The sequence below is a fragment of the Solea solea genome, chromosome 4 (genome assembly GCF_958295425.1).
Source record: "Solea solea chromosome 4, fSolSol10.1, whole genome shotgun sequence".
Classification (NCBI taxonomy): domain Eukaryota; kingdom Metazoa; phylum Chordata; class Actinopteri; order Pleuronectiformes; family Soleidae; genus Solea; species Solea solea.
In genome coordinates, this window is record NC_081137.1 from 979,553 (window position 1) to 1,006,702 (window position 27,150).

Here is a 27,150-nt window from a genome sequence, read left to right on the forward strand (position 1 = left end):
TAATAATAATATATGAACTTTGACGTGTGCTGCTGCCTCTCTTGGCCACGTCACCCGTGTGAAAGAGCTCTTGATCTCAATGAGTCTTTTATCGGCTTAAATCAAATCAAATCCGACCACGTTATTGTTATGTTTTGTGTTCTCAAGTCAAATAGGGAGATGATTTCTGAAGAACTGCTCAGAAACCTCCCAGATGACTTGTCACTTGTTCTTTTCGCACAGAAAAAAATGTTTTTGTTTGTTTTAACGTAAAAATTAAAAATATATATATTGTTATCAGTAGTATTACTCAAACCCCAGAGGGCAAATTCTGTTCAGCACACACACACACTTGTAGTCTCAGTAGGTGCCACAGGAGGGCGCAAGTTGTGTATAAACAATCACACAGTGAGAGACTAAGAAGAGCCCACGAATAAATCAATCCACCTGTTGTTGTTTCACAAACAAGGAGATACGTCATCGTGTAGCACAGCAGCATCACATTGTCGTAAGTATCAGGATTTTAAAAAGAATAATGCAAGAAAACGCAAACGTTCACTTTCGGTCCGTCACTCTAAAACGTCCGTGCACAACATGAACAATGACAACAATTCCCATTGTTACACACGGCAGTAGAGTTCGACTTATTCTCGTGAATTAAGACCAATTAAGACCAAGACATAGCCAAATACACCACCTCCTTGTTAGAGGTAACAACAATGACAACAGGGTATAAAGTGTAAGTTTGTTTTGTTTGGCAGATTTCTCAGGATATAAAATCTAAAAATTAAATATTACAACTAAAAGTAAAACTAAAAGTAGCCTCCTGACGAAAATGGACGATGCAACGATGAAACTGTATTTACTGCAACTGCAAACTGTTATTTCAAGAAGAAAAGAAACAAAAACAGATGATGGAAATCTGACTACACGAGTGTGAGGACAGGAAAGGATAACTGAATAAGCCACACCCCCTTCCTATATATTTTCAAGTTATTTAATTTCAAGTGTTAAGTTATGTTATAATGTGCAGTTTTTGATGGAGTGTAGGCTACATGTATTGTTGTGTGAAGCAGCAGGATCTGTGAGAGGTGTGCTTTCTCCTTTTGGCCACAGGGTGGAGTATCTGCCAAAGTGAGCACTGCTTTTCCTTTGTTTTTGATTGACAGGTCAGTGGCAGGCTCCACTCAGAACTCCCTGGGAGACGGCCTTGATTCCTCCTCACCTGGAGCGTCGTGGTCATCAGGACACGTAGCTCAGTCCGTGGGGTAGAGTGTCTTGTGTCTCTGAGGTTGTGAGTTCAACTCTTGCAATGACTGAATTTCACAGAAATTCTACGTGAGGACAAATAGCTCATGTGCTTTAGTCAAAGACTAAAGTTCCTCAGGTCACAGGTTCAAATCTTAGATGAAGCAGCTTTTTAAGCACAATATTCTACACAGAGAGTGAATTGGTGCGAGATAACCTGAGGGAGAGTGTGGACAGTTAGCTCAGCTGGTTAGAGAGCAGCCTTTCAGTCCTGACGTTGACGGTTCAAGTCTTTTATACGTGAAGGTTTAAGGTTCCACAGCCACAGTGAAGACTGAAAACCACCAAGAGCTTCTCTCTCTTCAGTGATTATTACTTTCTGAAAGTAATCCTACCTGTGTAATACCTGTGAAAAGCACCAGGGGGAGGTACAAGCATCCTTATATAAATACTTCTCATGCTACTATTCATATTTTATTTTTTTTATCTAAAAACCGTGGTGGCAACATGATAAAACCGTGGTATTTAAAGGGTTAAAATCTTTAAACATTATTCAGTATTTGATATCAATAATTAGGTCAGATGTAGGTTGAAAAAAAAAAATCACCTAAATCAAAGTAGAATATATCAATGCAAACATTTTTATATATCTCATTTTCAAAAAGCACATCTTTTATGAGTTTGTGTTTGACACAAAAAGTCAAAAGTGTCTTAATAATACAAGACACAACAAGGAAAAACATCAATTTACTGTCACAACATTTATTCTTGATCATTTTAAGACAAAGAGCTAAAACTGGATCATTTAGGCAGCTTTTATAAGATGAGGGGGGAAACACCTCCAGTCCAGCAGGTGGCAGCATTTCCTACAGGTGTTTTTTTTCTGTTTAAGCAAAAATGTTATTAAATAACAACAATTTCAGCTGCCATTGTTCTTTTATTTGTCCAGCGAGGACATGAACGTTGTTTAATTACAGGTGGAGCTGCTCCTGCACAAACACACACTGATTTAAAAGCCGTTGTGTACTTTCCGTGACTTGGTACATTCCACTCCTCCCCTCTGAGTCGATCTATTTGGAATGTTCCACTGCCTTTGTCGGAGGCGGAGCTTCTTCCATTCGGAGAAAAAAACAGGAGGACGAGGAGCAGCGGGAACAAACATGTGAACAAACATGTGAACAAACGTGGTAACTGCTGCTTAAAATGATCCACACTTTCTTAGATTCTCTGTTGACGCTCTGTTCACACCTGCTGTTCACATCCGACCACAGGTGTTCAGATTATACCTGCTAGGCTGCTACTGCTAATGTGACGTCACTGCTCCACATGTAAACACACGATCACCATCTAACCATGTACGTGTGTTTTCAAAACACTGACTTAGTGTCAGCTATATAATTATATAGTATGACGTCATACTGTCAAAAACTGTCCAAATATGAACTGTCAAAAATGTCTAAATATAATACGTCAACAAAAAATGTCACTAGACCATTAAAACAGTTCAGAATGAGTATCTAGTCTGGCCAGTAGGGGGCAGGTTAAATAAAAAAAGTGTTCAGGAGCAGTGGTTTAGTAGAATTTCAAAATAAAAGTGTCCGTGTTGATATGGATCAATATATAGTTGACAATAAAAAGGTTTTCATGTGTTTTCCTCACATTTCTTCACTCATTTACTGCAGTGAGCACATTTGAACACTTTAAAGTGGACACTGCTTTGTCTCATCATGTCCTCTGACTGAAGACCTGCAAACAGCTGCCGTTAAAGGCACAGTTCATGTGTTTTCAAGTGATTCCATTCACAGTCGTCACTAAATACATCAGAATCCTCTGTTAAATATTGAGATTTTACAAATGTTTTCAGGTTTTTTTAAGGTCTTTGTAACTGATCTACAACTTTGTTTGGAGCAGGGCTGAGCTGCCGGACCAGGAGCCAGGACCAGGACCAGGAGGAGGACGAGGAGCAGCGGGGACAGGTGTGTGGTAGCTGCTGCTTAAAAATTATCCGCACATTTCTTAGATGTTCTGTTGACGCTCTGTTCACACCTGCTGTTAACATCCGACCTGAGGGATCCGATCACAGGTGTTCAGATTACACCTGCTAATGCTAACGCTAATGTGACGTCACTGCTCCACATGTAAACACACACACCTTTCATTTCTCTTTCTTTATTAAAAGGAACAAAGAAACCGGAAAATGTTCAACATTTGTAATAAAACAAAAAACAATTCATTGATTATTAAAGTATTTGACAATTCATTTAGTAATGGTTTAATTATGCAGTAATCGTTGCATTTCTACTTGGTTTATATTTGAAAAAAATAATCATCAGAGACACCATGATGCAATTTATCACGATATTTGCAATAAACTGAGACGCTTGTGAAAGTGAGCACTTGGCACCATCTAGTGGACTGAAATGTTCATTTATTTAGTTCATTTTTAATGACGTTTATTTGTAACATCAGTTAAAAAAAAATACGCTAAACAAAAATATTACTCGGTGTCTCAAAATCGAAATTTCGCTGTATTAGTTTTTCTACTAATAATTCTCTCAAACAGCGTCACATCCTGTGTGTAACCGTAGCAACCACAACAACATTAGCTGCACGTAAAGTCACACTATTGTATCGACGCAGTTTCACGTCAGACACTGGAGACGCATCGGAGACTCGTCGCATTTACACTTGTGTTCAGTACATTTTCTGGAGCAAACCATCACTCTTTCACCTGTGATTTCATCCCCTCACACGGACGTTAACAGCACTTGTCAACAGAGCCTCTGTTTAATGTGTTCACATCATTTTTACATTGTTAACAAGTGAAATCTGTGGACGAGTCAAAGTGACAACATTCAGTCAATAAATACACCATTAAATAATGACTCACATGTGTCTCACATTCATTCATTCACATTGGAATTAAATACAGAAATGTCTCATTGTTAAATGTGTCATTCATTCATTCACATTCTCAATTCATTTGATGTAAAAAAAAAAAAATATAGAATTACTTAAAGACTATTTCATGAATTATTTCATGACTTACTGCAACACAGGACCATGAATTAATTCATTAAATAGTGAAGAAGTTATGTATGTTTTTTACATCAAATGAATTTGGTATTTGAATGAATGAATGACACATTTAATAATGAGACATTTATGTATTTAATTCCAATGTGAATGAATGAATGTGAGACACATGTGAGTCATTATTAAATGGTGTATTTATTGATTGAATGTTGTCACTTGGACTCGTCCACAGTTTTCACTTGTTAACAGAGTAAAAATGATGTGAACACATTAATCACACAGAAGTCTAATTCATGTGCTCATCATTTTTAAGCAGCAGTTACTGGACACCTGGACCCAACTGTGTGGTCAACAGTCCAGGGCGTGAACCCCTATCATTTATTTTGTCTTTTTATGGCATCTTTTGGGCCAAAAATGTGAAATAAAATGTTATAACCCCCTGCTGTCATCTGTGCGGGGGGCCGGGGGAGCACAGCCCAGCCCCGGCCCCAGTTTGGCCCCGGCGCCGGGGCCAAGTGTTCGGAGCATGCTGGATTTGAACCAGCCACAGCCGGACTGGCACAACCTCCTCGCGGTTGCGAACCAACCCACCACGCCACAAACCCTTTGGAGGTTTGAGATGGAGCTCCGGGCGTTTTTGAGTCTTCACTTTGGCTGTGGAACCTTAAACCTTGACGTATAAAGGAAATGAACCGTCAACGTCAGGACTGAAAGGCTGCTCTCTAACCAGCTGAGCTAACTGTCCACACTCTTCCTCAGGTTTTCTCACACCTATTCACTCTCTGTGTAGAATATTGGGCTTAAAAATTTGCTTCATCTAAGATTTGAACCTCTGACCCCAGGGACTCCAGTCTTTGTCTGAACCACGTGAGCTATTTGTCCTCACACACTTCTTCTTCAACGTTGGACGACTTTCAATAACAAATGAGCACAAACATGACTTCAGAAAGACCTCCGACTGATGAAGTATTTAAGGATACATGTCCTCTGTAATGGGCCAAACAGTTGGTCTAGTGGTTAGTGCTCTTACCTTTGAAACAAGAAGACCTGGGTTCGAGACCCAGTTGGAACAAGGACCTTTCTGGAGTTTTTCATGTTCTCCCTGTGTGTGCGTGGCTTTTCCCCAGGTTCTCTGGCTTCCTCCCACAGTCCATCAATCATCTACCACTTTGTCCTCCACTGGAGGGTTGCGGGGGTCCTGTGCCAAGCTCAGCTGTCATAGGGTGATAGGCGGGGTTCACCCTGGACTGTTCGCCAGTCCATTCAAAACATGCAACAAAGTAATCAGTTAGATTTCCACCTAAACATTCACTTCATGTAAGATTCGAACCCCTGACCATAGGAACACTAGTCCATGTCTGAACCATATGAGCTATTTGTCTGTTTGCTTTTTCACACAATTTGGAAGTCTTTCAATAATAGAACTCATGACTCCAAAAAAAACTTCAGACTGATGAAATATTTAGGAACGTCTGTCCACGAAAATGGGCGACATGGTTGGTGTAGTGGTTACTTCTCTTACCTTTGCAGCGAGAGGATCCGGGTTCAAGTCCCACTTAGAACAAGAATCTTGTGCATGGAGATTTAGAGTCAATGAACCTTTCAACACATTCACTCCCACACCTTTACAAGTGTTTCAACAGTAGATTACCCATGACTTCACAGGCCTCAGCTGGTCAATTTAGAGTGACTAATTAACCTAATCCCAATATTGCATGTTCTTGGACTGTCGGAGGAAGCCAGACAACCGGAAGAAAAGCTACACACAGGGAGAACATGAAAAACTCCATGCACAAAGATTCATGTTCCAAATGGGTCTTGAACCCAGACTCTCTCACTGCAAAGTCAAGAGCACTAACCACTACACCAACCATGTCTCCTATTTTCGGGGACAGACGTTCCTAAATGTGTCATCAGTCTGAAGTTTTTTTTGCAGTCATGGGTTCTATTATTGAAAGACTTCCAAATTGTGCAAAAAAAGCAAACCAAGACAAATAGCACACATGGTCCAGACATGGACTGTCGTTCCTATGGTGAGGGGTTCGAATCTTACATGAAGTGAATGTTTAGGTGGAAATTTACCTCATCACTGTATTGCCTGTTTTGAATGAACTGGCGAACAGTCCAGGGTGAATCACCCTATGACAGCTGAGCTTGGCACAGCAGCCCCCTCCACCCTCCGATGGAGGACAAAGTGGTAGATGATTGATGGACTGTGGGAGGAAGTCAGAGAACCTGGGGAAAAGCCAAGCACACACGGGGAGAACATGAAAAACTCCACAAAGATCCTTGTTCCAACTGGGTCTCGAACCCAGGTCTTCTTGTTTCAAAGGCAAGAGCACTATCCACTACACCAAGTGTTTGGCCCACTATGGAGGACATGTATCCTTAAATACTTCATCAGTCTGAGGTCTCGCTGAAGTCATGTTTGTGCTCATCTGTTATTGAAAGTCGTACAACGTTGAAGAAGAAGAAGTGTGTGAGGACAAATAGCTCACGTGGTTCAGACAAAGACTGGAGTTCCTGAGGTCAGAGGTTCAAATCTTAGATGAAGCAACTTTTTAAGCCCAATATTCTACACAGAGAGTGAATAGGTGTGACAAAACCTGAGGAAGAGTGTGGACAGTTAGCTCAGCTGGTTAGAGAGCAGCCTTTCAGTCCTGACGTTGACGGTTCAGTTCCTTTATACGTCAAGGTTTAAGGTTCCACAGCCAAAGTGAAGACTCAATAACGCCCGGAGCTCCTTCCCAAACCTCCAAAGGGTTCGTGGCGTGGTGGGTTGGTTCGCAACTGCGAGGAGGTTGTGCCAGTCCGGCTGTGGCTGGTTCAAATCCAGCATGCTCCGAACACTTGGCCCCGGCGCCGGGGTCTAACTGGGGCCGGGGCTGGGCTGTGCTCCCCCGGCCCCCCGCACAGATGACAGCAGGGGGTTATAACATTTTATTTCACATTTTTGGCCCAAAAGATGCCATAAAAAGACAAAATAAATGATAGGGGTTCACGCCCTGGACTGTTGACCACACAGTTGGGTCCAGGTGTCCAGTAACTGCTGCTTAAAAATGATAAACACATGAATGAGACTTCTGTGTGTTTAATGTGTTCACATCATTTTTACATTGTTAACAAGTGAAAACTGAGGACGAGTCAAAGTGACAACATTCAATCAATAAATACACCATTAAATAATGACTCACATGTGTCTCACATTCATTCATTCACATTGGAATTAAATACATAAATGTCTCATTATTAAATGTGTCATTCATTCATTCATTCAAATACTCAATTCATGTAATGTGAAAACAGCAACATATAGAATGACTTGACTATTGAATGAATGATGTCATGGTCCTGTGTTGCATCATCAATTGATTTGATGCTGATTTTGACACAAAAAATCAATTCATCATGCAACACACGACCATGACATCATTCATTATATAGTCAAGTCATTCTATATGTTGTTTTTACATCAAATGAATTGAGAATGTGAACGAATGAATGACATTTAACAATAAGACATTTCTGTATTTAATTCCAATGTGAATGAATGAATGTGAGACACATGTGAGTCTTTATTTAATGGTGTATTTATTGACTGAATGTTGCCACTTTGACTCGTCCACAGTTTTCACTTGTTAACAATGTAAAAATGATGTGAACACATTAAACAGAGGCTCTGTTGACAAGTGCTGTTAACGTCCGTGTGAGGGGATGAAATCACAGGTGAAAGAGTGATGCTTTGCTCCAGAAAATGTACTGAACACAAGTGTAAATGCGATGAGGCTCAGATGCGTCTCCAGTGTCTGACGTGAAACTGCGTCGATACAATAGTGTGACTTTACGTGCAGCTAATGTTGTTGTGGTTGCTACGGTTACACACAGGATGTGACGCTGTTTGAGAGAATTATTAGTAGAAAAACTAATACAGTGAAATTTCGATTTTGAGACACCGAGTAATATTTTTGTTTAGCGTATTTTTTTTTAACTGATGTTACAAATAAACGTTATTAAAAATGAACTAAATAAATAAACATTTCAGTCCACTAGATGGTGCCAAGTGCTCACTTTCACGAGCGTCTCAGTTTATTGCAAATATCGTGATAAATTGCATCATGGTGTCTCTGATGATTATTTTTTTCAAATATAAACCAAGTAGAAATGCAACGATTACTGCATAATTAAACCATTACTAAATGAATTGTCAAATACTTTAATAATCAATGAATTGTTTTTTGTTTTATTACAAATGTTGAACATTTTCTGGTTTCTTTGTTCCTTTGAATAAAGAAAGAGAAATGAAAGGTGTGTGTGTTTACATGTGGAGCAGTGACGTCACATTAGCATTAGCAGGTGTAATCTGAACACCTGTGATCGGATCCCTCAGGTCGGATGTTAACAGCAGGTGTGAACAGAGCGTCAACAGAACATCTAAGAAATGTGCGGATCATTTTTAAGCAGCAGCTACCACACACCTGTCCCCGCTGCTCCTCGTCCTCCTCCAGCTCCTCCTGGTCCTGGCTCCTGGCTCCTGGTCCTGCTCCAAACAAAGTTGTAGATCAGTTACAAAGACCTTAAAAATCCTGAAAATATTTGTAAAATCTCAATATTTAACAGAGGATTCTGATGTATTTAGTGACGACTGTGAATGGAATCACTTGCAAACACATGAACTGTGCCTTTAATGGCAGCTGTTTTCAGGTCTTCAGTCAGAGGACATGATGAGACAAAGCAGTGTCCACTTTAAAGTGTTCAAATGTGCTCACTGCAGTAAATGAGTGAAGAAATGTGAGGAAAACACATGAAAAACCTTTTTATTGTCAACTATATATTGATCCATATCAACACGGACACTTTTATTTTGAAATTCTACTAAACCACTGCTCCTGAACACTTTTTTTACTTAACCTGCCCCTAGTGGCCAGACTAGATACTCATTCAGTAGTGTGACATTTCTTGTTGACGTACTATATTTGGTACGTATATATTTGGTATATTTTTGACAGTTTACTAAATAATAAATATTTTATTACGACCCTTTTACTAAAAGTGTCCTAGTAACAAACAGTTGAAATATGAACTGTCTAAAAGTATTTTAGACAGTTCATATTTTAACTGTTTGTTGACATTTATACGAGGACATTTTGGACAGTTGCTGACAGTATGACGTCATACTATATAATGACATATTTGACACTAAGTCACTTTTTTGAAAACACACACGTACATGGTTAGACGGTGATCGTGTGTTTACATGCGGAGCAGTGACGTCACATTAGCAGCAGCTAACCTGCTACTGGCCAGACTAGATACTCATTCTGAACAGTTTTAATGGTCCGTTGACATTTTTTGTTAAGGACATTCTTTAAGTTTTTTGATGACATACGTGGACAGTTTCTAATTTAACGTTTTGACGACATACTATCGCATTGACCACACGTACATGGTTAGACGGCGATCGTGTGTTTGCTGTGGAGCAGTGACGTCACATTAGCATTAGCAGGTGTAATCTGAACACCTGTGATCGGATCACTCAGGTCGGATGTTAACAGCAGGTGTGGATCATTTTTGTCCTTACCAGACGTTTGTCCCGCTGCTCCTTGTCTGCCTGAGCGTCTCCTCCTGCCGGCTCCGCGCGCGTGGAAGATCCGAGTGGCAAACCGGAAGTGGATGGTTCCAATTCAATTTATCGAGGGGGAAGGGCGCGGACCGCACTCAGCCAGGAGGAGTCCACTTTTCATCGTCGGCGCTGAGGAGGGGCTTGCTGGTGCTTCATCTCCCCCTAGAGGCACCTGTGCACAGCATGATTTTTTCTGCCTCATCAGATTTTTATTTTCTCTTTATTTTGCATGAAAATGTCACCAATTCTATTATCAATAATATAAAATGTATTGAATTCGGTGGAATTTTATTTAAAGTTGTTCACATAACCCTTAGAAGTTGAATATCAATGTTTATGGTCCTGCAGAGAGTGTATTTGTGTGTATTTGGCTTTTATATTGAGTGATTAATAAGTTAAAAATGACAAATATGTGAGACTTGGACACAAATATAGAACTATAAATGCTAATGAGCGATGAATAAATAACTAAAACCTGCTTTGTCGTAATATTTTTTTAAAAATGTAAAAGAAAACCCCTCATTGCCTTCATTTATTCACATTTCTTATAAAGTTTTCACACATATGACAGTATGAAGGTGTTTTAAGGGTCAAAGGTTTGGACATATAGCTAAGAACTGTAAAGAGAAGAGGAGGTGTGCATGATGTGGGAAATGTGGAAGCAGGGTGCAGCTGTGGGGGAGATGATAGTGTCGCATATGGTGGGTGTGAGACGATGACAAGGGAAACGAATATCCCAAAAAAATAAGAGCTGAGGGAAGAATCACCTCTGCAGAAGCTGTGAGTGAATATAGAAATGAGCAAAGAGCTGTGGACGTGCAAGACACACGAGACACACAAGGACAGACGACAGGATGTATGCGAACAACAGAGATTTAGTGACGTTCATAACAGTACAGAGGAAGTGACATCACACACTCATGGTTACAGCAGCAGTGAGCCACTGAGGATGAGTGGGACTGGCGTGGGAAGAAGTGAGGGAGAACCTCGCAGGATGTCACATGATCATGGTCATTCTTTTACAATGTGAGGTGTTTACTGGAATTTAAGCAATTTATCTAAGGCTACAAGAGCAGACATAGTATGTGTTCAAGAAACATGTGTGGCAGTATGAGCGTTTTTGTTTTACTTTCCCCCTCGCTCATTTGTGTTTATTGGTTGCCATGGTTGCAGTTCATTGAGGGAGCCGGTACAAAAGCGGCAGTCCGCTCGCCGGCTCTTCCTCTGCTCCCATTGTCGCCTGTGTCACTTCCGGTTTAGACGTCCTTTTTCTCCTCCCTCCTCTCGTGAGTGTCTGTTCCTGCTAAAAGAAGGTATGTACGTATATTGTGAAATGCAACCGCATTAATTGTAACGTACGTAGCACTTTCTAATGTTCTTCTTGATTGGGTATTATTGTTAACCACCTGACGGGCCGCTGCCGCTTTGTAATCACTGTGTTTGGTGTTTGGTGTTCGCTGCTGCTGCATGCCTGTGCGGCGTTATTCGGTGGTCGTGGGAAGCTTCACAGCTGACTTCCAGCCCGAGTACACGCTGCACGAGGACGATAGTTCAGCCGCAGACCTGCATTTATTGGGGATTGCTCCCCCCACTTATGAGTGAATGAGTTTGTGAAACATTATTTTTGGGTATTGTGTCTGGGTTAAATGGGGGTTTTGTTTATGTCATTTTGTTTTGTTAATTTAGAGATTTTTCTTTTGGAATTAAGGTAATTGGGTTTTGTTATAGTTTTATTTTTTTGTTCAATTATATTGTTTATTTAGGCCTGTGACCTGGCCATTTTTATAGTTTTGTTAAGCTTTGAAGTCTTTTCTTTGAATGTGTAACCCCACTAATTTGTTGCTATCTTCCCCTTTTTCAGTTACTGTAGACTGGCGGTGGTCTGGTGGTGGCATCCTCCCGGTGCCTTGCTGTGTCCCTGGGAGCGGGGTGTCTGCCACGTGTGCCCAGTGATTTCTTTTTTTTTTTTTTATTCGTGGTGTTTTTCTTTGGAGCCCTGCCCTAGCATTCATCCATTCACTTTGGCCTCAACCCTGATTAGGATTTTTTTTGTTGGTATGAATGAGTTTTATTGAAATTTTAGAATTAATGTTTAATAAAAAATATATGGTAACTTTGAACCACGCCTCCTGGCCCCTGAGTAACCCGGACTGTGTACCTTTTGTTTCCAACAGTAATTCCCAGGGTGGCGTTGTCAAGATTTCCTTCCTATTTCGCCACACATGGTTAAAACCAAGTTTAGACTTGGTGGGGGGAAGGGGTGATCAAGAATATATAGTGGTGGAAGTGTGGGAGAGGTTACAATGAATGAATATAATCCATGTAAAAGGCATGAGTTGGATCAATTACAGACAAACAAAAGATAATATGGTGTTAGTCTTTAATGCTCATAGATTAGTGTGTGTGGGGGGGGGTTGTGCTACAAACTCATTCAAATGTTAAAGTAGTTGAAGATTTGATGGATGAAAGGAACGTGGTCTGTATGAATGATGGAGGAACAAGGTTGAACGTCGCCACAGGTACAAAGTCAGCATTCGATGCTACACTAGTGTCTACTGCTGGAATTAGCAATTGGGAAGTTTGTAAATTCTACTGGCAGGAGCAGATATAGAGATCAATACAAAATAAGACCAGCAGAGGGAGCTATTCCCAGGAGCAAAAATAGGAATTGGAAGAACGACACCTGTGGGAGAGGTATGGGATTATTCAGCCATGACTTGTGGGGAGGAGACTGCAGGTTCTAACAGGGATAAGGCAGAAATGATGGCAAAATCATTTGCGAGAATACATCGTTTGGAAAATCTATCAGAAGAGGGGCGGAGACGGAGAGAGAACAATGAGTCGGTATCCAGGTGTGCTCGACAGGAGGGAAGAAACGGGAAGCAATTGATGAACTATGGCAGAAATGACAAGGGCTATAAAGAAATCAAAACTAACCTCTCCTGGGAAAGATAACATAAGCTATATAATGCTAAAACGAGGGGAGCAAGCATTGAAGTTGCATAAAGTGCATATGAGGCATATAGAGGTGATGAAAAATAGTCTAAGAAAATTAGGGGATCAAGACTTTAATTTAACAGGAATAATGGAAAAGAGTGACAACGCACGAGTCTTAAGTTCTTAAGGGATACAGGGCATTTTTTATAGGATATAAAGTAGGACAGGAATGGGTAAAATATATAGGGTAAGAGTGTGTGGCCTTTTCTGGTTCACACTCTAGAGCAGAAGGGGGCGGTAATGCACCTATAGATGGATGCCAACTGCCGTAAAACAAAAAAAAAGAGGAAAAGCACAACAACAGCGATGTCATGGCGGCTCCCGACACCGCTGGTTTCCGGCATTAGCTGTGGGAGTTTCTCTGCTCAAATGTCTCTTCAGTAAAGGTGACATAGAATGCTTGTATCACACATATATGTTAGTTATGGAGGTCTACTTACATATATTAACTTGTTTTCATGATTAAAAACCTTCTAATCGCTGCAAACGAGCCGATCAAAATATCTACTCACTGACGCTCTCGTCAGCCGCGCTGTTTCAGACCAAAACCACACCCCCAGAATATGGACTGTGTTGTGATTGGCCAGCCAACGAGAGCTTTCCCACTGTCCTGTGATTGGCCAGGTACCTGGAAGTGACGTAATAGTTAGGCCAGCTCTCAGATACACAGCTCCCCCTCTGGCACGGTGGATGCTCTGCATCTCAGCAGCTACAACCAGAGTAGTTCTTCTTCTTCTGCGGTTGAATGTACGCCACCGGATGTGCCCGGACTAGTGCCCGCACAGGGAGGCGCTACGGTGGTGAGAGGAGTGGTGAGGATTTCTGATGACGACATCAAATTAAGGAAGTGCCGATCCGCTTCGCAGAGCCCAGGAAAACAATACAACACTATTTTCTCAGCAGTGGCTGAACTGTTTGTTCTGAAACTTTAGGGTAATGACGCAGATACACACACAAACGCAGCGCTAATTGGAGCTTCCGGTCTATGTGGCCTTTATCGCATAGAGAGTGAAAAACAACGTCACTAATGTGATGTATAATGTGACGCGTGAGCTGTTTTATTGCATTCATTCATATTCGTTCACATTTCGTGTGCGCGTTCACAGATGGTAGTTTAGCCTGTTAGCGCGCGGCTAACAACTACAGGCTACATAACATTTTCCTCAGCCGAATTATTCACATTTATAGGCTTTTTGTGAAGTCGAGTTCGTGCAGATCTTACCACGTGTGTCGCATGGTTCTTGTTACGTTAACCTGACGTGTTATTATCTCCCGTGTCGTGACACCGAACAGCCTCAAGATGGCGCCGGTTGTCAGTTTGTCGTCATCTTCTCTTCTGAGGTTTTATGGCGGTTGACAAACTACGATTTGGTGCATTACCGCCACCATCTGGTATGGAGTGTGGATCGAAATGTTGAACTGAACTATTACTGAAAAGTAAAAAATAATAAAATAAATAATAATGATATATACAGTATATATACACACAATTATGTGTGTGTGTGTGTGTGTGTATATATATATATATATATATATATATATATACACATACATAGAATAGAATGCCTTCATTGTCATTATACAAGTTGTACAACGAGATTTACTTGACTTCACCTTGAAAGTGCATACAGCTAACAACGAAGAACAATAACAACAACAACAACAACAACCAGTGTATGGGTCAAGGACATTAAAAAGAAAAAGTGACCCTAGTTAACGTGAGGTGGGTTTTCAGTTGCAGCGTACTACATTAAAAGGATATACAGCCATCAAATTCTTATTGCACAATATGAAATAGCAGGTCTGTAGCAGGGTTGTAGCAGCATGTATATGTATATTCAAGATTACATTTTTTTATTTGTCACATGTGGATCAGAATAGCCTTTATTGTCGTTATTTTGTGGACAACGAAATTTGGGTGCCACTCCCTTGGTGCAAAATACAAATATATAAATAACAATTTTAAAAGAGAAAATAGAAATATTAACAATAAAATAAGAATAAGAAATGTTGTTTACATTTTTTTTCAGAAACTATGACTTTGTATAAATTAACATAAGATAACAAAATATAGCAGCAAGACCGGTGTAAAAACAGAAAAAAGAAGGCACTTTAAAAGAGAGAAATGATTGTCCTGTATTTGTGTAAACAAAGTGACTGAAACATCAGATTATTGCACTTTCCAGTGGTGTTTCCCTATGAATGTTTTTGCTTTCGTTTATTTATTTAGTTCTGTGATGGCTCTGGGAAAGAAGCTATCCCTGAGCCTGTTAGTCCTGGTTCTGTGGGATCTGTACCGCCTGCCCGAGGGTAACAGGTGGAACAGGTGGTTAATGTCTTAAAGGATACACAGCTTTTTTTATAGGATATAAAGTAGGACAGAAATGGGGAATATATATAGGGTAAGAGAGTGTGTGTGAGTATATGTTGTGAGGGTGGCCTTTTTTCTGGTTCACACTCCAGAGCAGAAGGGGGCGGTAATGCACCTATAGATGGATGCCAACTGCCGTAAAACAAATAGAAGAAGAAGTAAAGATGGCGACGCGAGCTTAACGGCAGCGTCAACAAAGACAACACTCGGGCGTTGTGTTTTTTGTTCCTATTTTAGTTTAACGGATACAACAGATTAATCCCTCTTTTCATATTCGGTGACTACCCGGAACCGTCGTCATGGAAACAGGTGCGTAACACCTCGATGCTAGCTTGCTAGCGTACGCGCTACATTCCGAGAACCAAGCTCCGTTTACAAATCCGCTCAGTTAAAGTTGTTTTCGGATGTTTTCAGCGGTAAATAATCGCTTGCGCAGAAATCTAAACATTTTCCGTGTCTGTGACACACGGGCATACGTTCGGGGAACCATGAGCCGCGATGGTCGTTTTATTTGCTTTGATAATAACAACTGTATATGTTGATAGTAATGCCGCTCATCTCAGGGGCGTTTAATTATCATATTTCTGAATGAAACTTGGGGGTTTTTTCCCGATCCGTTTCTTGGCTTGTGATTGGTATCACGGTGGTTTAATCGATCACGTATTTCCTCGAGTAATGAATGATTTTTGGTCTGTATATACGTGGGAAATGACGATTAAAACCTTCCAAGTTGACGACTTTCCCAAAAGGTTTACCGTCACGGAGGAGCAAAGAAAAACAATAACATATTCACATTTTTTTAAAAACAAATAGAAAACGCACAAACACTCAAACGGAGTCGATTCCCAAAGCACGGGCTGCGGCCTCCTAGTGGCCCGTGACAGTGCTGCAGGTGGGCCGTGAAAGATCATTAAATCTAAATAAGTAGGTTTTTAAATTTCGTTTTTTTAATTTAGTTTCATATTGCTGTGAAATATGTATTATAGATTGTAAGGAACAGCAACGTCGTGGTTATTGTGAATTATTTCTTGTTATTTGTATACAGTTATTCATGTTGAATGATAATTATGCACTTTGTTGTGACGCAAACACCTTTCCATATATGACGTGGAGCTTGTTACAAATGTTATTAACTACTGTGTGTGTGTTTGTGTGTGTGTGTTTGGCTGCAGAGGAACAGGCCAGGAACCGGTTCCAGGCGGAGCTGGAGTTCATCCAGTGTTTGGCGAACCCGAACTACCTGAACTGTAAGTGACGCTCTGTGCTCACCTGGGCGCAGCGCCACCTGTCTGTTGTGTCACCTGTGTTCACCTGGAGCTCTACAGTCGGTGCGTTTACATGTGGACATGAGGACATCTGTGTGGTGTTTCGCTGTTTGCTTGAAAACCCACGGGAAACTGCCTATGAACCTGGTCCTGAAGTTGATGGTCCTGAAGTTGATGATTTTTGAAGTGACCATATTGTCCATGCTTGTGGGATTATGCGACCTGTGAATGTGAATGTGAGCGACGTGGAGTGGGGAAGGTGAGCGCACCACGGATTAGCTGCGCTCGAGTGTTGCCGTTTAAATTGGTTTAAGGTTAAAGATCAACACAAACACATCTTTCAGATTGGGAGGTAGAGTCGGGTTGTCGGGTCCATTAGCTCAACTGGAGACTCCGGGTGTAAATAAAAGGCTAGAGTGGCGAGAGCCAATACCCCGGTGAACGGGAGCGTGAACAGCAGTTACGGAACCCACAGAACCACAGCACGACACATCTCACCACTCATTGTTTGTTTTTCCTGTGACGTGAAAGATCAACAGGAACGCTGATCGAGCGGCGCAGTGCCCCACATGTGCAGTATGACTCTGAATCCCTGTGTGTGTGTGTCTGCAGTTTTGGCTCAGAGGGGTTTCCTCAGAGAGAGAACCTTCATCAACTACCTGAAGTACCTGCTCTACTGGAAGGAACCTGAGTACGCCAAGTTCCTCAAGTAAGACGACATGCTCATGTGACCCTGCATTGTTCCCAGAAACGTGTTCACATGACTGTATTGTATCCTGACTTGTTTTATGATGTGCGCCCCCTGCTGCTCACTACTAGTTTACGCAGAGACTCACTGTCAGGGAGCTGTGGGACACCAGGAATAACAGATTTTAGCCACTTAACAAAAGGATTCACCAAATAAAATCTGTATTTGTAAACTACTCACTCTCCCACACCAAAGTCCATAGAGAAAATCAGTGATTTTAGCTGGCGGGGACACTGCTGGTCTACTGCTGCCTTGTGTGGTCAGTTTTTGTCTAAGATGTCTAAAATAAGATATTTGAACTTAGTGATGGAGGCAGCAGTGGATCAACAACTCTTTTGTGCTGTGATGTTAAAATCACTGATTTTCTCTGTGGGCTTTGGTGTGGGAGAGTGAGCGTTTCCTCACAGTGAGATAAAGGCGTGAAGATGTTCTTAAGATATCGTAGACTTGTGCTGATGTAGATCTTATGAGCGGAGTCGTTTGTTAGGGCGCTGAAATCCATTTGTGTCCCTGCTGGCAGCCATGTTTTCAACCGCGGTCAGCAAAAACGACGTCTCCGTTCCTCATTTGGAATTATGCCTCCATGTGGTTTGATAAGTGGCGATGCTGACTTGTTGCCGGTTCACTCTGCCCCCCCCGCAGGTACCCCCACTGCCTGCACATGCTGGAACTGCTGCAGTACGAGCACTTCAGGAAGGAGCTAGTGAACGCCCAGTGCGCCAAGTTCATCGACGAGCAGCAGCTGCTTCACTGGCAGCACTACTCCAGGAAACGCACGCGGCTGCAGCAGGCGCTCGCCGAGCAGCAGCAGCAGGCGCAGCAGCCGCCGCACGGCAACGCCGCCGCCAAGTGACGCTGCCGCCAGCCATTTCATTTGGGTTTTGTACATAAAGGATATGTTTGTGTGAGGGCGGGACATGGACACGGCACTGATCACGTGACGCGGGCTCTGCTGCGTCGCTCTGACACATGCGTGGATCTCGACTCAGCTACTTTTGACTTTTACAGTGAATAAATAAATAGTTTGTTTGACACTAACTCTGAGCTCTCTGCTGCAGCTTATCAGGAAATCTGAGGACGACCTTCAGTCTGTGACACGTGTCCGAGCAGAGCTAATAAATCCATAAAGAGCGACAATACAACCTTCAAGTGTTTAATCAGAATCATTTTAGAGACAGAATTCTGTATGATTTCAAGTTGGACTTCTGATATTAAAGTCAGAATTCCGAGATCTTAAGTCAGGCTTTGGAGATTTAAGTTAGAATTCACTGATTTTAAGTCAGGCTTCTGGGATTTATAAATTGGAACTGTAGATCAGTAATAAAGACCTTCCTGAAAACATGAGTTAATCTCCAACATTGAGCAGAGCAAGTGTCTAAGATGTCAATATTTAACAGAGGAGTCTGTATTTAGCGACAGCCGCGCTGAAAGACACCCGTTCAGTGGTATTTCAGTTCAGTGACTGTGTCGCACATAAAGTGACCTGTTGAAGAGAAGAACAGTAAAAGCACCTGCTCAAAAAAAAAAAAAAACACTTTAGTATTAATGGATACTCACAATTTTCTAACATGAACCGCAGAAATAACATTAATGCTGAATAGCATAATGATAAACTTTGTTGTAACTGATTTACAGAAGAGTAAAAGATTGTGATGAAGATTCACAGCCACGGAGCAAGTTTCAGAACGTCCTCATGAAGCTTGATGACACAACCGAGGTTTGACCACAGTGCAGGACGTCGATCACATCAATAAAACAATAAAAGTACCAGCTTCATATTGCACCACATGCTGTACACGACACAATAAAACACATCCACAATATAATGTTCTGAAAGTTCATTCACTCTTTTGTAGTAAATCTGAAATTCTATAAGGTAAATAAACTGAGACTGGTCGGCAGAGAGACTTTCCGCTGGTCAGATCTTGACCACAGAGTTCCCTCCATGTCTCAGTGGGAGTGGTCTGAGAAAGACATGATGAGGTGATCCTTTATTAGTCCCACAATGAGGACATTTACAACACAACTCAAAGCACTTCCTCTTGAAGACGGATCCAGTGACTCTTACCTGTGGACACAGCTTCTGTGAGAACTGTATTAAAGACCACTGGGACACAGAGGACGAGACGAGGATCTACAGCTGCCCTCAGTGTAGAGAGGTCTTCATACCAAGGCCTAAACTGAAGCAAAACACCATGTTAGCAGATTTAGTGGAGGAGTTGAAGAAGACTGGACTCCACGCTGCTCCTGCTGATCACTGCTATGCTGGAGCTGAAGATGTGGCCTGTGATGTCTGCACTGGCAGGAAACTGAAAGCTCTCAAGTCCTGTTTGGTTTGTTTGGCCTCTTACTGTGAGGAACATCTCCAGCCTCATCATCAAGCACCTGCATTTAAGAAACACAAACTGGTGGAGCCGTCCAAGAACCTCCAGGACAACATCTGCCCTCGTCACGACGAGGTGATGAAGATGTTCTGCCGCACTGATCAGCAGTGTATCTGTTATCTCTGCTCTGTGGACGAACATAAAGACCACAACACGGTCTCAGCTGCAGCAGAGAGGACGCACAAGCAGAGAGAGCTGGATCTGAGTCGAGAAGAAATCCAGCAGACAGTCCAGGACATAGAAAGAGACGTGAAGGTGCTTCAACAGCAGAGAAAGACTCTCAGTCTCTCTGCTGATAAAGCAGTGGACGACACTGACAAGACCTTCACTGAGATGATGCGTCTCCTGCAGAAAAGAAGCTCTGATGTGAAGCAGCAGATCAGATCCCAGGAGGAAACTGAAGTGAGTCGAGTCAAAGACGTTGAGAAGAAGCTTCAGCAGGAGCTCGTTGGGCTGAAGAAGAGAGAAGCTGAACTGAAGCAGCTCTCACTCACACACGACCACAAACAGTTTCTCCTCAATTACCGCTCACTGTCAGCTCTCAGTCCATCCACACACTCGTCCACCATCAACGTCCGTCCTCTGAGACACTTTGAGGACGTGACGGCGGCTGTGGCAAAGGTCAGAGGTCAACTGCAGGACCTCCTGACCGAGACGTGGACAAACATCTCACTGGCTGTGGCTGAAGTAGATGTTTTAGTGCCAGAACCAGAACCAAAGACCAGAGCTGAATTCTTCAGATATTCACAGGAAATCACACTGGATCCAAACACAGCAAACACACGTCTGTTATTATCTGAGGGAAACAGAAAAGTGACATTTATGAAGGAAGATCAGTCTTATTCTAGTCACACAGACAGGTTCACTGATCATCGTCAGGTCCTGAGTAAAGAGAGTCTGACTCGACGTTGTTACTGGGAGGTGGAGTGGAGAGGAAGAGGAAGAGGAGGAGTTTATGTAGCAGTGACGTACAAGAACATCAGCAGATCAGGGAGTTCAGATCAATGTTCATTTGGATGCAATGACAAATCTTGGGCTTTCATTTATAACCAAAACAGTAGTTATTTTTCTCACAATAAAATCAGCACTAAAGTCTCAGATGTTACAGTCTCCAGAGTAGGAGTCTACCTGGATCACAGAGCAGGTCTTCTGTCCTTCTACAGAGTCTCTGACACCATGACTCTGCTCCACAGAGTCCAGACCACGTTCACTCAGAATCTCTATGCTGGAGTTTATCTTTTTGCTCTATATGGATCCACAGCAGAGTTCTGTAAACTCAAATAGACTTGAGTTCTTTCAGGAACAGGGAGTTCAACTCTGAGTTTAAATCTTTCACTTCTCTGCTCTCGTCGCTCTGATCACCTGTCAATCAAACAGTGTGGGCGGGTCCATTTCATCACCGATGTTTTTCTTGTCACTTTGTAAAAACACAAATCTATAATCACATTTAACATTTGTCTCTTTGAAAGAACTCATGTTGTTGTCAATGTCAGATTCTTTGATGTTTGATCAAATTGTCATGATCATGATGATCATCAATGAGGAGGTGATTTCTTCTTTTCTTTTCTGTCACATTGAGGTGAAACTCAGTGATTGTTTGCTCTCTTTTCTTCCTAAATAAATAAAAAACAAAGTTTGTTTTTGTCCCTGATTATCAATAAAGATAAGATAAGATGTTCCTTTATTCATCTCACAGTGTCACAGCAGACAAAAATCACAAGTTAGAAAATAGAAATGAGGTAAGAAAATAAGTTTTAAATATGTGCAAGATGAAATCAATATAAAATACTATCACTATATACAGTATATACAGGAAGACAATAACAGAAATAATCTATTTATGATTATAAATCACAATATTCTAATATTTGGATCCCTTATTTTTTTTTAAATAAATCTCTGTACTGTGTTTTAAAATTACTTCACACTTTATTATCATTTTATATACACTAGGTGGCGACAAAAGGCGACCACAGACGACAGAAACAGACACAAGTGACAAGAAGAAAGTGATAAAAAGAAAACGTACTTTTTGGTGTCTGTATGCAAATATTTGACAGTGTTACATTAGCCCATGTCCATTTTCAAGAAAAATAATGTTAATATTAATAATAATCAAACATCAGTGAATCTGTCTGTGTTACCACAACAATAATAATGTTATATTGTGTTTTTTTGGCACTTATTCTGATGAAATAACAAACTAAATAACTAACTAAATAAATAAATAGAGGTTGTCTTGTTCTGCCATTTTAGTTGTAAATCTTATTAAATAGTGTAGAAGTTTTGATGTTCACTTTTGTTTTTGTACTGAAAACAAATACAAAAGATTTCGGAAGAGTGTTAAAGCCACATGTAAAAAAAATGTTTTGAATGAAAGAAAATCATAAAACGGCATTAATTCTGGAAATATATATATATATATATATATATATATATATATATATATATATATATATATATACATTTATTAACAAATACTCTTCAAAAGTACGCGCCACGTAAAAGAGGACGTGGAGCAACCGGATTTTTCAAAATAACCGACCACTAACCGACCACTACTACCTGGGTGAACCCGTTGCCACAGCGCGTGGCAATGAAAAATGCTTGAAGTAGTTATTCCCATAAAATAAAATACACGTTTGTTTGTTTTTTGGTGTTAATATTTTTCGTTTTAGTCGTTATTATCATTTCAGAGAGATTTGCGGTATCCGGAAGTAGTCACTCTTCCCGTTTCCGGTGCAGGTAGGTCAGTTACAGAGAATTCAACATGGAGGATATGTACATTAAACCAGGTGAGGTTGTTTTTCTTTCATTCAGCAGAAGCTGACGGACATTAACACCTTTAATGGGAAATGTTAATGTTCTTATGACGTGTAAAACAGCAGCACGAAACTTTTTTTTTTCTTTTTCGCTGTTTGACACTTTACGTCACGATGACAAAAGCCAAGACGAACTCCATTCACTATTCCTCCTTCTTAAATGTCCCCGTGAGCCTCCAGAAATAACGCAATACTTAACGTATGTAAAGTGTGTGATTTACGCAGCAATCACAGTAGTTGTCAGTTCGGCGTTGGATATTTTGCCGAAGAGTAATTATCCAGGTATAAATTTAGTCTTGGTTTTATTTCTACCTGTGTTTTGTTGATGAGAAGATCCGCGGCTTTGATGTTTTGTTGCGTAAAATGACTTCAGTGTTACAGCAGCAGTTTTGTCGTGTTTGTAAAGTGGTATTGACTCATCAGTGGTGTCCTGTTCTAAACGCATCAGACTGTTGTCCTGCGTGAGAAATGAGCGAAAACTCCTCGGGGTTTGGTGACGTTGCGTTGGGGGAAATGAACGCTTAAACGAATTTCATTCACAAATCAGCCAAGTTAACATTTAACAAAGGGGCCGGATAAGAAGAAGTAATATTTACACGTGATATGACGTATTTACCAATCTATTACTTGTTGTTTTAAATTCGGCACGTGATGAATATGACATATATCTTATTAATGTTAAAGAATTTGGTTCATAAGAGATTGTCCTGTTGTTTCCCACAGGCAGCAATTATAAGAGAACAGATCAAAAACACATACACTAACAAACAAACCTTTATTAAACCCTTATTATTAATGATAATTATAATAATAATAATAATAATTTAGATTTATAAAGGGCCTTTCACGAAACCCAAAGTCGAGTTGAGAACAGTTGAGAACAGATCAAAAACACAAACACTAACAAACAAACCATCAGGTGGCAAAAACTTGCAGGAACAAGTGTCGCTTCAACAGGGATTTAAATGACTCCAGATTTGGGGCCTGAGGGAGTCAGAGGGAGTCAGTTCCAGAGGGTTGGAGCAGTGACACTGAATTAAAAATGATGCTAAAAATAAGATTATGATTCAGCTTTAAAGGTGTGGCAAACAAAAAATCTGCATTTCTCACTCTCTTTGACCTTTGATCCCGGGTTTTATGTTATCAGAAATATTTATTGATCTGTTATGTCAAATCTCACGGGGAATAACAAGACTAATCGAGGACAATTCCACTTCTATAGCTGTCATAAATGACCTGTTTCACTGAACTAAACGCCTGTGTCCATGTTGCCAAGGTAACCAGGAGCGAGGTTGGAACGACCCTCCTCAATTCTCCTATGGCCTCCAGAAGGCTGGCACACCTCAGAGGAACCTGTTGAATAAGAGAGCAGCTCCACCTGTCTCAGGCAAGGGAACGCACCTGTCCACACCTGTCCACACCTGTCCACACCTGTCCACACCTGTCCACATCTGTCTACATCCAGTGAGAAAACATAAAAAGCTGAGCATAGTTAAATCCTAAAGTTCAGAGTCTTGCTGACGAGAGTTTGCAGCAGCATCTGCTGAGTGGCAGACACACTCAGGTACAACAGGAAACCAGCCTGTCCTCTGACCTGTCCTCTGACCTGTCCTCTGACCTCAGGTCAGGCATGTTATGTTTGATGAATTTTTCCGTCTTTTGATGCCTCAAATGCGTGTTATCTGATTTCTGATCTCCAGGTTCTGGAGCTCCACCCTCTATGTCTCCATCCTCCAACCCTCTGGCCCCACCCCCATGTGGTGTGGCCACACCCCCTCCACTTCCAGGTACAGAAAAGACAGTGCAGGTGACGCTGGCATCGTCGTCATGCTTAGCAAATATTTGATGTTGACAATTCTCGGTTGTCCCTGATCGCACTGTAGCTCGTCCTCCTCTTGGCTGCATGGCCACGCCCCCTCCTTCAGGACCAATGAGAAGCCAGAAACGGGCAGACAGCAGCCAATCAGAGAGCGAGCCTGATGTGGAGTTTGTGATGTCGGTGTTGAAGCGAGCGTTGGCGTCCTGCAGACAGACTGTTAAAGTGAGGTCATCTATTTCCTTTACATATGTTCAAAACTGTCCATTACATGGAGACCATACAAGACCCCCCTTTTCTGAGATTTTGAAAAATGCAGAGATATGGGCTGAGAGTGGGGAGAAGTGCAGTTGTTCAACCAGACGAGCCTCAAAAAGTCTACGTTTAACGTTTAACCTTTGACCCTTCTGCAGGATCAGGTGTGCAATGACATGGAAAAGAGGCTCCGCCTCCTGCAGGACAGCTGGAGGACAGGTAGACTGAGTCTACCAGTGAGGAGACGCATGTACACCCTGACTCAAGGTAAACCTCCTGTCTCACTCTCGGCACCGTCCTCCGTCCGTCTCAACACTGACCTGTCTGTCTGTCTGTCTCTCTCTCAGAGCTGAAGCTGCGTCACTGGGATGTGGCTTATGAGATCCATCTCTCCCTGATGATCGATCATGTGACTGAGGTAGGTCAGTGGATGGTCGGCGTTAAACGTCTCATCGCCGAGACACGAAATCTGAGTCCCGAACTCCTAGAACCACTTCTTAGCCCTGAAGGACCAGACCAGAAATCAGCAGCACCAGTTCAGGACCCTGTAGGATACGAGCAGGACTCGGCAGAACCAGGTCAGGGCCCTCCAGAAGCCGCACAGGACCTTGAAGGATCCAACCAGGACCCTAAAGGACCGGACCAGGATTCGGCAGTCCAGAACCCAGTGTCTCATTCTTGACTCACCAGCAGGTTTACTTCTTGTGAGTGTTTTTATTCCAATCTTGGACCTGGTTGTCATAAATCCTTTCATCCACACAGAAAGTCCAACATCAAACACTGTATCTGGACTCTGGACTCTGGACTCTAATCCCTGAACTCTGAGCTTCAGACCCTGGACTTAATGGTTGCAGTGGACTGACCTCTGGACCCCCCGTGACTCTGACGTCAGTGTTTCCCACAAAATTATGAGCGACACTACAGATCTCTATTGTTACTGATTTGCTGATTTACTGATTGACGCGTGGACAAAATTACAATAAAACATTTGTGAGAGAAGACTAACATAAATAAAGAACTACGATGAAAACAAGAACATGTCTGACACATGAAGGGCGGGGCAGAGATGGTGACTGTAACAATAGCTGCACAGCCAGTTATTTTACTAATCTATAGAGGTATCTGCACCATATAGATATAAACATCATTCAAATGTACTGCTAAGTTCGGGCGTTGTTTGAGTTTGTCACAGAACATACACCTGAACCCGTTTCCGGTGACAAAAACTGTGATGTTAGCTCACCCACACCAAAGTCCATAGAGGAAATCATTGCTTTTCCATCACAGGGACACAGAAGCTGCTGGTCTACTGCTGCCCTCCTGTGGTCACGTTGTGTCACTGAGGTAAATCTGAACAGAGGATTTCAAACACCAAAGTCATGAAAGAATACATTTGAACTTAGTGATGGAGGCAGCAGTGGATCAACAACTCCTCTGTCCCCACGAGCGAAAATCACTGTTTTTCTCTATGGGGCTGGTGTGGAAGAGTGAGTGGTTTACAAACATCAGTTTCCTGTTGGAAAAGTCGGTCTAATGTGAGATAACGACGTGGACATGTTCTTAAGATGTTGTAGGGTTTAGTCGGTGGGTCGTTTGTTGAAAGCACATCGAGACAGTGAAGTTTGAAATGAAAGACTGCAGTCCTCTCTCTCCTTATTATGCATCCATAACCATATAAAATATGATCCTATACAAGCATATAAATATACATACAAAACACAAACAGAGTCTGAAGTGTTTCCCAGACGTTTACAGCTTCCATCAGAGTTCTGTCCGAACTTTGCTGACCAATCAGCTCTACAACAAGACCCCCCCCCCACCTACCGCCCCCCGCCGCCGCCGCCATCCTCCTGGGAGAAGGAGGAAGAGACAGCAGCTGGCAAAGAGGAAACCAAGCAGAAAAGATGACTGACAGTAAGAAAGAAGCTGGTCTCCACTGGGGCAAACAAACCCAAATATAGACCCAAGGAAAGAGGAGGGATGTCCATCCGTCCCGTTCTTCTGGCTGCAGAGTCTGAAGTGAGCAACCACGGGAGAAACAAGCCAAACGGAGAGTGTTTCCATCATAGTATGGCTTGGTTTTGGAACGACAGACATCCAGCAGCTCTTTTCTCGTTTCCTGCTCGGTTTGTTAGCTTTTTTTCTGTCACCCAATCAGCTGACTGTTGCGGGCGGAGCCAGACCGTAGCGTAAAATGGCACGGTGCCAACTCAATTCAAAACCTCACCTTTTTTATTTTCTTTCTTTAGTCGTACACACCTTTAGGCTTTTTGCACATGCTCAACATCTCCTTCACAGCTTTCCAGCACCACCCACAGGCCCGGCAGACGTACTGCGGTATCTCGGAGGGGTTCTGTGTGGTTGGAGACGCTTGTTTGCCGCGTCGATGAAGAGCGACAGAAAGGAGGCGTGGCTAAGGCCTACGATGGCGTCATCAGTGAACACACTCTGCTGCTGCTCTTACTGCTAATTGCATTTCTGTCTTATTTCGTTATTTGTTTCAATAAATCAGTCGTACACACAGTGCTGTTCTATGACATTATACTGGCACTGCGTTTGCGTCTGTGTGTTTTCTTTTCCTGAAGGTGGCGCCACTCGCAGTTTTTCCG

The 27,150-nt window shown here is 41.9% G+C and overlaps 3 protein-coding genes and 2 long non-coding RNA genes across 6 annotated transcripts; 4 read left to right on the plus strand and 1 right to left on the minus strand.

Annotated features, from left to right (window-relative positions):
- Positions 1-2,331: 2,331 nt before the first annotated feature.
- LOC131458981 (uncharacterized) lies at positions 2,332-12,003 on the plus strand. Its single transcript, XR_009240174.1, has 3 exons — positions 2,332-2,414; positions 3,139-3,203; positions 9,845-12,003. It is a non-coding gene; the product is annotated as an uncharacterized LOC131458981 (long non-coding RNA).
- Positions 7,882-14,299, minus strand: LOC131458982 (uncharacterized). Its single transcript, XR_009240175.1, has 3 exons — positions 14,103-14,299; positions 9,842-10,055; positions 7,882-8,800 (listed from the first exon to the last, which is right to left on the minus strand). It is a non-coding gene; the product is annotated as an uncharacterized LOC131458982 (long non-coding RNA).
- A 1,089-nt stretch (positions 14,300-15,388) lies between these two features.
- Positions 15,389-18,296, plus strand: med31 (mediator complex subunit 31). Its single transcript, XM_058628121.1, has 4 exons — positions 15,389-15,560; positions 16,424-16,498; positions 17,129-17,225; positions 17,907-18,296. The coding sequence occupies exons 1-4, from the start codon at positions 15,551-15,553 to the stop codon at positions 18,115-18,117; spliced, it is 393 nt and encodes a 130-aa protein (XP_058484104.1). The 5' UTR covers positions 15,389-15,550; the 3' UTR covers positions 18,118-18,296.
- A 1,010-nt stretch (positions 18,297-19,306) lies between these two features.
- On the plus strand, positions 19,307-21,277 carry LOC131458829 (tripartite motif-containing protein 16-like). Its single transcript, XM_058628120.1, has one exon. The coding sequence runs from the start codon at positions 19,460-19,462 to the stop codon at positions 20,930-20,932; it is 1,473 nt and encodes a 490-aa protein (XP_058484103.1). The 5' UTR covers positions 19,307-19,459; the 3' UTR covers positions 20,933-21,277.
- A 1,038-nt stretch (positions 21,278-22,315) lies between these two features.
- Positions 22,316-27,064, plus strand: sra1 (steroid receptor RNA activator 1). 2 transcript variants are annotated; one of them, XM_058626536.1, is made up of 6 exons: positions 22,316-22,443; positions 23,747-23,857; positions 24,171-24,257; positions 24,354-24,511; positions 24,700-24,808; positions 24,889-27,064. In XM_058626536.1, the coding sequence occupies exons 1-6, from the start codon at positions 22,419-22,421 to the stop codon at positions 25,221-25,223; spliced, it is 825 nt and encodes a 274-aa protein (XP_058482519.1). In that variant the 5' UTR covers positions 22,316-22,418; the 3' UTR covers positions 25,224-27,064. The 2 variants fall into 2 exon arrangements, with proteins under 2 accessions (XP_058482519.1, XP_058482517.1); XM_058626534.1 differs by lacking the exon at positions 22,316-22,443 and adding an exon at positions 22,503-22,752.
- Positions 27,065-27,150: the final 86 nt, after the last annotated feature.

Coding starts and splice junctions, on each gene's coding strand:
- med31 (XM_058628121.1), top strand. Junction 16,499..17,128: donor GAACCCGAACTACCTGAACT/GTAAGTGACGCT, acceptor GTGTGTCTGCAG/TTTTGGCTCAGAGGGGTTTC. Junction 17,226..17,906: donor GAGTACGCCAAGTTCCTCAA/GTAAGACGACAT, acceptor CCCCCCCCGCAG/GTACCCCCACTGCCTGCACA.
- LOC131458829 (XM_058628120.1), top strand. CDS start 19,460: ATGTTAGCAGATTTAGTGGAGGAGTTGAAGAAGACTGGACTCCACGCT.
- sra1 (XM_058626534.1), top strand. CDS start 22,518: ATGACGTGTAAAACAGCAGCACGAAACTTTTTTTTTTCTTTTTCGCTG. Junction 24,512..24,699: donor CCTGCAGACAGACTGTTAAA/GTGAGGTCATCT, acceptor ACCCTTCTGCAG/GATCAGGTGTGCAATGACAT. Junction 24,809..24,888: donor CATGTACACCCTGACTCAAG/GTAAACCTCCTG, acceptor TCTCTCTCTCAG/AGCTGAAGCTGCGTCACTGG.